The 14020-nt window shown below is 43.0% G+C and overlaps 1 protein-coding gene across 1 annotated transcript in view; it reads left to right on the forward strand.

The window, feature by feature from the left end:
• LOC126175093 (proton-coupled amino acid transporter-like protein CG1139) overlaps window positions 1–14020 on the forward strand; it is a 153966-nt gene that overhangs the window by 47753 nt on the left and 92193 nt on the right. The window contains exon 3 of the mRNA XM_049921634.1: window positions 9570–9656. Coding sequence (XP_049777591.1) covers window positions 9570–9656 — 87 coding nt within the window. The remainder of the gene's footprint in view (window positions 1–9569; window positions 9657–14020) is intronic.

Below are 14020 nucleotides of genomic sequence, written 5' to 3' on the forward strand. Positions count from 1 at the left end.
AGGAATGTCAATAGCGAGCTTAATGGCCCGTTTTTTTCTCCACCTAATGGCTTTTTCTCCAGGCTGCTGGCACAGCTGGCCACTCACAACGCATTACGTCAAGGTCAACTGGCTTTCCTACCGAAATATTTATGACAGCAGTTTGCACTACAGCGACAGTCTCATATAAAAAATTTCACAAGTCGAGAATTTGCGATACAAATGTGTAGAAACAAAATCCTATAAATATAACAGTGTCCAAAAAATTTTCATTGGCATTGTGATACATTCACACATGTACATACATTCTTGATTTCCAACATCGGTTTTCACAAATCAGACTTCCTAGCCACAGCTCATTGTTCCTTACCTTATTACACATATACATATTCGTCGAAATTTCTTCAATATTTCATCATAATAAATATGTAGCATAATCAAATTACTCATATAGCATCAGCTTATTGATCATAAATATACCTCAACAGCGTAATACACATCGTCGTCGTAATAATAACATCATAACACCTCAGTCAAATCTCAAAAACATCGTAACTTTCCGCAATAATTTCAAAAAATTCAATAAAGTCATCTACCTCAAACGTACTTCAAAAATCATGATCCCATACCAAACACATCATTCAAAGCTCTCATAGTATCACAATGGTTCCGAAAAAATATGAACTGTTCACACAGTACAGACAAAATACAATTTCATAAGTATGAAGTTATCCAACTGTGTAATTGCGTAAACATGTGTCACTGACGTAGTAAAAAGAATGTTTGTTTCTCTGTCACAAACAGATAGCTGTGTAATTCTGTGTTAGAGAAATATGGTACCGATGTGTAAAGTTGTATAAGCAAATACCATATAAGCTAGGGCTCCTTGTGTTTGCCACACACATGGTACACAAAGTAAGCGTGTACCCCCAGAGGATTAATGTAATTATACCCTCAGGTGTTACAGATTACAGCAATCGAATGAAATGTTTCACAGAAAACTTTCTTTGTATCTTTGTGATTCAAAAATCTTTAAAAGTAATCGTTTTAAGTACAAAAATTAATCATTCAAATACGTGTACAGCAGCGCTACACTGTGCATCTTGTTGTAAGATAATCTCTGTCATTACTTAACGGTAAAAATACTCCAAGTGTCGAAATTATCTTCGTCCATAAGCAAAGTTCTGTAGAAGTCAATGTACTTACCTCGTAATAAACAAAAGTGAAATGCTATGCGTATAGATATCGTAGTTATCACGTACAGTACCGTGATCAAGAAAGTACTATACTGTAATGTACTGTTGTGCTACAAAAAAGGCTGTCTTATTGTAGCTAAATCTCAAAAGTTACTACTAAAACATGTTTTCCTTTCCAGAAGAATTCAGAAAAACTGTGCAGATATAAAACAGATACACCGCAAAAGCAACAATGTAAATATCGTCACACATTAGTAGCGTTGTGATATAATCGTGTAGCTGTCAAATAAACTAACCACTGAGTCATCTGATATCTCTCAGAAAGCACTTTAAATCCAGAATGTATTTTCAAGTAAACCAAAATGTTGCATTAAAATCTCATTAGCAGTAGCGGTAAATGTTCGAAGTATGTGAGCCTTATATTCGTTACGTAATCGTGCAACTAACAAGCAAGAATGTACAAATAACAACACTGTGTCGTCTGTTCACTATAACAATGCATTCGTAATTTCTCTTTAAATATGTTCCCTAGGTTCTAGACTGGATAGTTAACTTCAAAACATTGTTGCATGTTACCAGTTTCTAAGTGTGACAAAGCGTACTAGTAATGTGAAGTGAAAAATTTTATGGCAAAAACTAAGTTAAAAAGCAGATTATCTTTCAATAAACGGTTTTACATGTGAAATATGGTGTAAACCTTTACTCTGTCTAGTACGCAGAGTTTCAACTTCAACGCAATGATCATGTGGTATACGTCGGATTCTGTAAGGTCCACAAAAATCTTCGTTACTCGAACTACTGCAATACAGCGAGCGCCAATACTGCCAGCTAAATAAAAGATTCTAACTACTGAAGGCACTAACTATTGATAGGCATACTTAGCAAATGAAAGATTTTGATAGAGAACAAACAATGTATTTACCTTAATACCGTTCAAAAGTCATAATATATATATATATCAGTTCATGATATCCAGTCTTACAAACTTACTGTCTCTGATGGACACACGTCCAGATCATCCACTCTCAAAACTCCGCCATCTCTCTCCATACATCCACCACTGCTGGCGGCTCACCTCCAACTGCGCAACGCTACGTGCTGTTAACAGCCAACTGCCCAACACTATAATAGCAAATTCCAACAATGCAAACCAGCCACAGACTTCACACAGCACAGCCAGTGATTTTCATACAGAGCGCTATGTGGCGTTACCAACATAAAAACCTAAACAGCCTACTTACAAATTATGACATAATGTACCTGATCCAGAGGTGGACAGAGTTTTATATTGAAGACATTAAAACTGCTAAAAATGTAGTTAAAAGTTCGTAACAGTTACTATTTCGAAAATATTCAACTGTTATCTGATGTAATTCCTAAATTAAATCTGCTTAGTATACCATACATGCGCTTTCACATGTGGTGCTTTCTATACCTGTATGTATTTGTGCATGAGAACCGAATTTTCTTACTTCTGCACTGAGTTTCTAGAATTAGCGTGATACCCATGTTTCTTTCTTTGTCAGTGGAGACAGAGACATGGGTGAGCATAGGATTTTGCAGGTGGTGGGGGAGGTTGGCGGAGTTTCTGTTTAAATTGCATAAGAACTGAATTTTCAGTATTTCGTTGCAGAAATACCATTTGTCGATATGAAACGAACAATCAGACGTAGGATACCTGCTAGAAGTTATCTATAGCAAGCGTTTATCTGATGTCACGAAATAGAAAAGTGATTCACTGCCTCCTCTGTGTCAACTGGAACGTTGCGATGCACAGAGAGGGAAGCGAGACCACTCAGTCATTTTTGGTTTGCACTGTTTCTTAGGAAGCTTTTTAAACGTTTTTTCAGGCTTTGATGCTGGAACTGGTAGGAAGACTAAAATTTGAAATGGAGTTCTAATATTGGATAAAATTTTTTAAATGCATGTGTATGATGCTAACAAAGCGTTCTCTGCCCTTGTACTTAAATCTTCCATAAAGCATTTTCTCGGAATTATTCCTCTGAAACGATTTAATGAGATTTTGGTTGGTTGGTAGGTTGGGGGAGGAGACCAAACAGCGAGGTCATCGGTCTTTTCGGATTAGGGAAAGATGGGGAAGGAAGTCGGCCATACCCTTTCAAAGGAACAATCCTGGTATTTACCTGAAGTGATTTAGGGAAATGGTTGAATCAGAAAATGGTCGAAAATTCATTAGCAAACGAATGAGCAACTTAGCTGAACTACGGCCCAATTTTAAGTTTGCGCGCGGTAAACCTAGACACAGCCAGAGTCAAGGCGGCGTAGAGCAAGTAAATCAAGACGTACAAAATACGCTGAGTACAATGGTGAAGGAACACAACGCCGCAGAATGGAGCCGTGCACCTAGGTTTGGCACTTAATGAAGAACAGCGCTGTACATTGTGGGATTAATAAATTCCAATACGAAGCGATTTCAGCGTGCCCTTCTAAACAAGGTTTTTCTTCATCAAGAATACCTCCTGAAACATTGGCGAACGTTTCACTCTGAGGACGACCTCGAAAATACACCGAAGTGCCAGAGAAACTGGTAGAGGCTTCCTTATTCAAATACAGAGATATATAAACAGGCAGAATACGGCGCTGCGGTCGGCAACGCCGAAAACGAGTGTCTGGCGCAATTCTTATATCGGTTACTGTTCCTACAATGGCATTTTATCAATATTTAAGGCAGTTTGAACGTAGTGTTGTAGTAGGCGCACGGGCGATGGGACACAGCATCTCCGAGGTAGCAATGAAGTGGGGATTTTCCCGTACGACTATTTCACGAGTGTACCGTGAACATCAGGAATCCGGTAAAACATCAAATCTCCGACATCGCTGCGGCCGGGAAAAAATCGTGTAAGAACGGGACCAGCGACGACCGAAGCGAATCGTTCAACGTGACAGAAGTGCAACCCTTCCGCAAATTGCTGCAGATTTCAATGCTGGGCCATCAACAAGTGTCAGCGTGCGAACCATTAAATGAAACATCATCGATATGGGCTTTCGGAGCCGAAGGCCCACTCGTGTACCCTTGATAACTGCACTATTCAAGGCTTTACGCCTCGCCTCGGTCCATCATCACCGACACTGGACTGTTGATGACTAGAAACATGTTCCCTGGTCAGTCGAGTCTCGTTTCAAATTGTATCTAGCTGATGGACGTGTACGAGTATGGAGACAATCTCATGAAGCCATGGACCCTGCATGTCAGCAGCGGAATGTTCAAGCTGGTGGAGGCTCTGTAATGGTGTGGGGCGTGATATGGGACTCCTGATACGTCTAGACACAACTCTGACAGGTGACACGTACGTACGAATCCTGTATGATCACCTGCGTCCATTCGTGTGCATTGCGCATTCCGACGGACTTGGGCAATTTCAGCAGGACAATGCAACATCCCACAGAGTGGCTCCAGGAACACTCTTCTGCGTTTAAAGATTTCCGCTGGTTACCAAACTGCCCAGACATCAATATTATTGAGGTTATCTGGGATGTTTTGTAACGTGCTGTTTAGAAGCGATCTCCACCCTCGGCTTTATGGGAAGCCCTGCAGGATTCATGGTGTCATTTCCCTCCTGAACTACTTCAGACATTAGTCGAGTACATGTCACGTCGTGTTGCGACACTTCTGCGAGTTCGCGGGGGCCCTATACGATATTAGGCAGGTCTACCAGTTTCTTTATCTCTTCAATGTACAATTAAGCAAGTGAGCGTTAGCAGTGAGAAAGGGACTGAAACGTTGCAGGATAATGATCATTGTAAATCTCCAGTGGAAGAAGGTAACATACCAACAGGAACATACTTTGACGACAGACAATAATGAATACTTGCTGCGTGATTTAGACGAGTCAACGCCTGGTATTGAAAACGACAATCTCGTTTTCCACCTGTGTAAAGGGTATGTTCACTGAGCGTCGCAGTTCCCGACTTCGATCGAGGAAGAGATCTTGGGTGCCGTTCTCGAGACAACGGCTGATGGTTTCTACCAAATCAGGACAAGAGATGGTGGACTGAGTCGGCTTTACGCAAGGTAATAAATTAATTGTTTTCAAATATTTGGGAAGAGATGATACGATATGGGACTTCGACTGCGACAACATTTTGTTTCAGGTACCAATTCAGTACTCGCCCTCTCAGAATAATCTCAGAGGAAGGAGTTCCAGCAGAGCAAACTGTTCCTATGAGGGCACTTGCTTGTCTCCACCGACAGGAATCGGCCAGGGATTGTTCAGCACAAATGTCAGACTGTAGGATGCTTTTTCTAAAAGAAAAATGTATTGTGCAACTCCAAATGCCATCATGCACGTTCTTGTTACAATACATGAATTTTATATAGAATGACTATATTTTCAAACAGCAACTCGTAAAATACAACTTTCGAAATATGTTTTGTTGTTCGAAACACGGTTCACATTCCTTACCTCTTGGCAGCTCGAATATACCTTCACTGTCCATAGTGCACAGTCCCTAGTTATTGTATACAGTTTGGCTAAACTACAATCAATAATCCACTTTCGCTAGAGGGGTCAGTGAGGGTGCACCATCAACAGTGATAGTACACCTTGCCTGATACTTTCAGTTCCACTATAACATATACACTCCTGGAAATGGAAAAAAGAACACATTGACACCGGTGTGTCAGACCCACCATACTTGCTCCGGACACTGCGAGAGGGCTGTACAAGCAATGATCACACGCACGGCACAGCGGACACACCAGGAACCGCGGTGTTGGCCGTGTAATGGCGCTAGCTGCGCAGCATTTGTGCACCGCCGCCGTCAGTGTCAGCCACTTTACCGTGGCATACGGAGCTCCATCGCAGTCTTTAACACTGGTAGCATGCCGCGACAGCGTGGACGTGAACCGTATGTGCAGTTGACGGACTTTGAGCGAGGGCGTATAGTGGGCATGCGGGAGGCCGGGTGGACGTACCGCCGAATTGCTCAACACGTGGGTCGTGAGGTCTCCACAGTACATCGATGTTGTCGCCAGTGGTCGGCGGAAGGTGCACGTGCCCGTCGACCTGGGACCGGACCGCAGCGACGCACGGATGCACGCCAAGACCGTAGGATCATACGCAGTGCCGTAGGGGACCGCACCGCCACTTCCCAGCAAATTAGGGACACTGTTGCTCCTGGGGTATCGGCGAGGACCATTCGCAACCGTCTCCATGAAGCTGGGCTACGGTCCCGCACACCGTTAGGCCGTCTTCCGCTCACGCCCCAACATCGTGCAGCCCGCCTCCAGTGGTGTCGCGACAGGCGTGAATGGAGGGACGAATGGAGACGTGTCGTCTTCAGCGATGAGAGTCGCTTCTGCCTTGGTGCCAATGATGGTCGTATGCGTGTTTGGCGCCGTGCAGGTGAGCGCCACAATCAGGACTGCATACGACCGAGGCACACAGGGCCAACACCCGGCATCATGGTGTGGGGAGCGATCTCCTACACTGGCCGTACACCACTGGTGATCGTCGAGGGGACACTGAATAGTGCACGGTACATCCAAACCGTCATCGAACCCATCGTTCTACTATTCCAAGACCGGCAAGGGAACTTGCTGTTCCAACAGGACAATGCACGTCCGCATGTATCCCGTGCCACCCAACGTGCTCTAGAAGTCAACTACCCTGGCCAGCAAGATCTCCGGATCTGTCCCCCATTGAGCATATTTGGGACTGGATGAAGCGTCGTCTCACGCGGTCTGCACGTCCAGCACGAACGCTGGTCCAACTGAGGCGCCAGGTGGAAATGGCATGGCAAGCCGTTCCACAGGACTACATCCAGCATCTCTACGATCGTCTCCATGGGAGAATAGCAGCCTGCATTGCTGCGAAAGGTGGATATACACTGTACTAGTGCCGACATTGTGCATGCTCTGTTGCCTGTGTCTATGTGCCTGTGGTTCTGTCAGTGTGATCATGTGATGTATCTGACCCCAGGAATGTGTCAATAAAGTTTCCCCTTCCTGAGACAATGAATTCACGGTGTTCTTATTTCAATTTCCAGGAGTGTATAAACAATCACTGGCTATTCTTTCCTAATGTAAGCCTGTGCACTGCCTAAATAACCGCTCATTGCTAGAGCTCCGTTGTACCACTGATCAACCACATATTCACAGTTAAAACCATCTACTCTCAAATTAGGTAATATATAAAATGCTATTAAGTCTGTAGCAGTTTTCACGAATCATATTAATCCTAAATCTCCATAATAAGCACACAAAAATTCTTGCTCGGTTCTTGCAGTGTCCGAAATTTCGTCAGCAAGGACGGCGAACAACTGTTCACTCTGCGGACAGTTTGGTCCCTTAGATCACCATGCATTATCTGGTTTTTAGTACCAGCGCTGATGAACTACACCTTTTCAGGACTATTCTGAAGACGCCTTTGCAAAACTAAATCACCAGGTAAAGATTGTAGTCTGAGGAGAGACCGACATTTGCCATTATTCAACTCTCCGTGAAGTGAAGTTTCTATAGACATGTTTGCAGCGAAGAGCCAGTTCTTCCGACCAAACAGCATCACAGTTTTCACAGTCGTCAGAAACACTTTCTTGTAGTTGGAATCTTGATGTGCCTCTCCACTGTTCAACCGATGCACAACAAATTTTTCCTTTCCTTAAGCTATCTTCAAATAAGTATCAGCGGTTTCGACACACTTAGGCAGTTACGTTGTCTTTGCTTCTAGAGCTTTCTTCCAGTTAGTGTATGGCTGTGTCACTAAAGGACTCAAATGTTGATGTACACCTTTTCCGACAGTGTCCGACTTGAAAAGAACGCATCATGTACAAAATGCTCCTTGCATGCGTTCAGAATACGCTAACCAGGAGTATATGAGGAAAGTTCCGGGAATACATGGTCTTCACGTGACACTCTCTGAAATTTCAACAACTATTCTTTATATAAGACGTCTATATGAACTTCGTCCGGTATCCCACTTGCTGCTACAAGTTACTATCCACTATCCACTGTCCCCTATCGCCTCACGTGAGTCTGAACTAATTTAGAATGTACTAGCACACAGAAAGTTCTTTTTTGTAAGAAATGCAATTGGGATATTGTTTCTCTCCTATCCGCTTTATTTTTATCCACATCAAAATGCTAAACTTGGTAACTTGTAGCATTAAGCACGTTACTCACATAGAAAAACTGAATTTAAACGTCCGTGAAAATGCGATACACACGTTTGGAGGAACTGCATTCTTCCACTCACGACATTAACTGTTCACGATAAAGTAGATCACACGTCTACCGTCGACAATTCTTTGTGTAGCATAGTGCTATATATTGACGATTGGGAAGCTGTAAGATTCGTCTTAGTGTCTCACGGAGTTATAGATGTGTTCCCACGTTGTAAAATTGCCGTCTTTGTACTCGCACATTGTATGTCCAGTCACGAGCGTGTATGCTTTGCCGGTTCCTTTAAATCACACAGCAGCCTCTGTATTTGCAGTCATTTGCCTAATACTAATCGCTACAAAATTTTATATAACCTTTAGAAATAACAATACTTAACCGCTGTACGAGTTTCTGTTCTGAAATAGTTTCGGAGATATTCAAAATCACCTAAAATCCTGAACCATTGATATGTTTCAGTAAATACATTAGAGGATTAAAGTAAACACTCAGTTAATGAAACAGTATTTCTGAGAAAGTGCATCTGGAGCATGATATTTTATACAACGTCGAAAAACACGAAAAGAAAATAATCAAGGAGTTTGAGATACGGTTTTATAGAATGAGGATGAAACTTAAGATTACAAATAAAATGAATTAAGGCATTCTTCTCAGACTCTGCGAGGAAAGAAGTGTTTGGAAAGCAGTAACAAAAAGGACCTTTTTTATGATGGTAGTAGAGGAACCCATGAAGGAAACAACAGCAGGGGATAACTTTGATGGGGTATCTCCTCCGAGCGGTTCTAGGCGTTTCAGTCCGGAACCGCGCTGCTGCTACGGTCGCAGGTTCGAATCCTGTCTCGGGCACGGATGTGTGTGATGTCCTTAGGTTAGTTAGATTTAAGTAGTTATAAGTCTAGGGGACTGATGACCTCATATGTTAAGTCCCATAGTGCTTAGAGCCATTTGAACCCTTTCTGATATCTCCTACAAACAACTGATGATGTAGGGTGTAAATGCAGCTCCGAGGGGAAGAGTTAATTGGTAGAGGAAACGGTAGTGGGAAACATTGAGTCTGTCATACGACTGATTACAGAAGAGGGTCATACAATTATTGATGTGTCAAGCATTACGTTGTAATATGAGAAATCCATGATTCGCGGAGAGTGTAGGGAACAATGCTGCGTGTAAGGACCAATTATGATCTCGGAACGCGTGTTTTCTTCTGTGGGGCATTGACGTCGCTAAGCTGATGTAATTGTTACCTTGTGTTTCAGGCTTGCAGTGACGGAGAAATTGGAAAAGGAGAAGAGAGATGAAGAATACGATCCATTCGCTCACCGCCAAGTTGAGAGGCCCGTGTCGTAAGTACTCAGCCAGAGCTGAGTGGTTTTTGGTTAACCAGTAGGATCTACAGTTACAGTACAACGACACTTGTTAATGTGTTGTGTTATATAAATATTAGCTTTTTAACATCATTCTGACACAGGCAGTAGGATAGAACTTTGGAGAGTATTCTGCTATAACGTATATAAATTTTGTACATAACAGTCAAGAGGTGAAGGATAATTTATATTTTCTCTTGTATCTGGATGTAATTATTTGATTGCTGGATCTTTACTAATAGTGAGAATCCAAGACGACTAGATCCAGACATGAAATAGTGAACGCCCGATTTTTTAAAGAATTGAGCCCCAATGCATAAAACAGCTTCTAACGTCTGATTGACTTATAAGTGAGTTAATGTGTTAATGACTTTAGTCATGTCAACGAGAAAAAGTTGAGGAAAGATTTGACATTATATTTAAAGTTTGTTGGAAGTCGTTACGTCTTCCCGGACGAATGTTGTCTGGGTAATTTGCGCCCCATTTTAAGCAAAAGATAATTATTCGCCTTTCTCAATCTTTATGACGCTATATCTCCTGAACTATGTGTCTTCAAATGATATAGACCGGTCAACGAAAACTATTATGACCACTGCGCACCACGACGTTGGAAGCCGCCTGGTGGGATTATGAGCACGTGACGCGGTAACAGAAGTACCGGGTGATCAAAAAGTCAGTATAAATTTGAAAACTGAATAAATCACTGAATAATTTAGATAGAGAGGTAAAAATTGACACACGTGCTTGGAATGACATGGTGTTTTATTAGGACCAAAAAAATACAAGAGTTCAAAAAATGTCCTACAGATGGCGCTTCATCTGATCAGAATAGCAATAATTAGCATAACAAAGTAAGACAAAGCAAAGATGTTTTTCTTTACAGGAAATGCTCAATATGTCCACCATCATTCCTCAACAATAGCTGTAGTCGAGCAATAATGTTGTGAATAGCACTGTAAAGCATGTCCGGAGTTATGGTGAGGCATTGGCGTCGGATGTTGTCTTTCAGCATCCCTAGAGATGTCGGTCGATCACGATACTCTTGCGACTTCAGGTAACCCCAAAGCCAATAATCGCAAGGACTGAGGTCTGGGGACCTGGGAGGCCAAGCATGACGAATGTGGCGGCTGAGCACACGATCATCACGAAACGACGCTCGCAAGAGATCTTTCACGCGTATGGGGTGGAGCGCCATCCTGCACAAACATCTTACGTTCCAGCAGATGTTTATCAGCCAGGCTGGAGATGATGCGATTCTGTAACATATCGGCGTACCTGTCACCCGTCACGGTAGCAGTTACAAAACCAGAATCACGCATTTCCTCGAAGAAAAAAGGCCCGATAACGGTAGATGTGGTAAATCCAACCCATACCGTGACTTTCTCGTCGTGCAATGGAGTTTCCACGACAGTTCTAGGATTTTCGGTAGCCCAAATTCTGCAGTTGTGGGCGTGAAATGAGCTTCGTCGATCCACAACACGTTACTCAACCAATCGTCGTCTTCCGCCATCTTTAGAAACGCCCACACTGCAAATGCCCTCCATTTCACTAAATCGCCAGGTAACAGTTCATGATGCGTATGGAACGTCGGTGCGACGTGCGACTGCACGAGCGCTGACTTCCCCGTGCATAGACGTACCCACTACAGTCTCCATTTCTTCCTGAACTGTCTCAGCAGCATTACACCTTGTGCTCGGTCGGCCGCTACGGGGTCTATCGTCTAAACAACCCGTGGCTCCGAACTTCGAAATCATTCTCGCCACAGCTGCATATGTCAACGGACCTTTACCCGTTCGAATCCCCTTCCTATGGCGATAGGATCGTAACGCTGAACTAGCACATTCCCCATTCTGATAATACAGATTCACTAAAAGCGCCTTATCAGGTAACGTCAAGATGCTGCGACTGCTGGCGCATCTGATTCTCTCTCTCATTACAGCTCCTTTTATACACGATTGTCATGCGCAGTCACTGACGTCTTGCTGTCCAGCGCCATCTGTCGGACATTTTGTGAACTTTGTTTTATTTTCGGTTCTAATAAAACCCCATGTTATTCCAAGCATATATGTCAATTTTTACCTCTCTATCTACATTATCCTCTCTATCTACATTATTCCGTGGTTTATTATGTTTTCAAATTTATGCTGACTTTTTGATCACCCGGTATGTAAGTGGAGCAGACATGGACGGGGGGGGGGGGGGGGGGGTCACTCTAGCGAAGATATGGGCTGCGAATGGGAAGTCCATTGAGGTAAGGGACTCTGACAATAGGCATAATATTATTACGCAGAGCCTGTAAACGAGTATCTCGAAACGGCGAAGCTGGTCGAATGTTCACGAGCTAATGTCATGAGGATCTATGGAAAAAGGTGGTAGGACAGTGAAACTACCACTAGACGCTAAATGGTTAGGCGTCCACGACTCTTCACACAACGTAGCAGTCGGAAGTTTGTCTGCTCTGTAGAGTAGGATAGATGATGATCTGTATCATCTCTGTTGAAAGAGAACAATGCTGGTGCACATACATGTGTTTCGAAGCACATCGTTCATCGTACATTGTTGAACACGGAGCTCCGCAGCAGACCATGCCTACGTGTTCACACGTTGACCCATCATCGTCAGTCATGACTGCAGTGGGCACGGGACCATGGGGGTTTCGACCGTCGATCAGTGGAAACGTGTCGGCTCTTCGGGTGAACCACATTTTTGCTGCGCTAGGTCGATGGTCGTCTCCAGAAATGCCGTCATCGAGGTGAACGGCGCCTCGGAACGCTCAGCGCGCCACTGACGCAGGCTGGTGGGACAAGTATTATGCTATGGGAGACATTCTACTGCCCTGACACGGGACCTGTAGTAGTAATCGAGAACAGGCTGACAGCTGCGAATCATCTGTATCCCTTTGTTCTTGAGATCTTCCCCGCGGGCAATGTCATGTTTCAGCAGTATATTTCTAAGTGTCTTGGAGCCAGATCATACTACAGTGGTTAGAGGAGCAATATAGTGAACGCACGTTGATGTCTCGGGGATCAAATTCGCTTGACTTAAATCTACGAAACCCATCTGGGTCACTATCGGGCGCCGTCATCGCATACGCAAATCAACGGCTCGTTATTTGTTCGAATTACATGATCCATGCGAAGACATCTAGTGCCACTTACCTCCACGAACCTACCAACAAAATGTCAGATCCCTAAAACGCAGAATCAGTGATGTATTTCGTTCCAAAGGCGGAAAATCAAGCTATTAAGCAGGTTGTTACAATGTTATGGCTCACCAGTTAATTCTGCAAGTACATTCAGTGATACATTTACATACTGTCTGCAAAGTGTGTTGCGAATAGTGATTGTGGTAAATAAGTAATTAATTAAAACGTCGTGCGTGATATTGAAGTTTAACTGCGCGCCACTTTAAACAAAAGTTTTTTACACTTCTTACGTAAATGTTTATGACGTTATATTTCCTGCGCTGTGTGTCGTACAATAATATGGAAGTACATTCATTGGCAGCTGTGGCTACTGTCTGCGAGCTTTGTTGTGAATCGAGTCGGTGCTAAAGAAGCAATGAATTAAAACGTCATACCTGATGCTGAAGCTTCACTGCATCAATGGTGGAAATGTAGTTAGTGACAAACTTTTTTTTCCATCACTTTGTTGGAGGGGAAGGGGGGGCGGGCGTCTGAGTCAGAGGAGGAGTTTCGTAAAGGTTTGAAAGTATGTGTGAAGCTCGTTGAACGTCAGTATGTGCTACTGAGTGAATAAAGTCTGGTTGTTTGCGTTTGACATAACACTGTACGTCTTAACCAGTAGATTACAGTGTGATACCATTTTAAATTCTTAAGTTTGGTCAATAATTACGGGAAATAATGAAATAAAATTTTTATATGTGGTGTCTGCTTTCACGGGAAATGTCCAGAAAGAGCAGACACCATTTTAAAGCCAACATCCACTATGAGTTAAGACACAAAGGAATTACGAACATTGGCTATGAGTGGGCGTTGATTAAATTAATGGGGAAAGTTCATGACCGATTTACTTCAAATTTGTACACGATATTCTAACCACTTAATGCCGAGGATCGCGAATTTACATCACACCAGTGCTGTGCTCATAACCAGAATGATAACTGTTTTTAAATTCCAATGCCGGTAGATGCTGATTCTTCATTAAGCTACCAACGCTTCCGACAAGCACTGCATTCTCTTGCGTGCTTTGGGTACCTCTAAGGCACAACGATTTTTTATTTTTATCTTTGATCTAGAAATTTATTCAGGCACTAAAGAGTTCATGAACATTCAGACAGACATAGGCTACAAACTATTTAGTATATATAAGTATATATGTGAC

Source organism: Schistocerca cancellata, chromosome 3 (genome assembly GCF_023864275.1).
Source record: "Schistocerca cancellata isolate TAMUIC-IGC-003103 chromosome 3, iqSchCanc2.1, whole genome shotgun sequence".
NCBI lineage: Eukaryota > Metazoa > Arthropoda > Insecta > Orthoptera > Acrididae > Schistocerca > Schistocerca cancellata.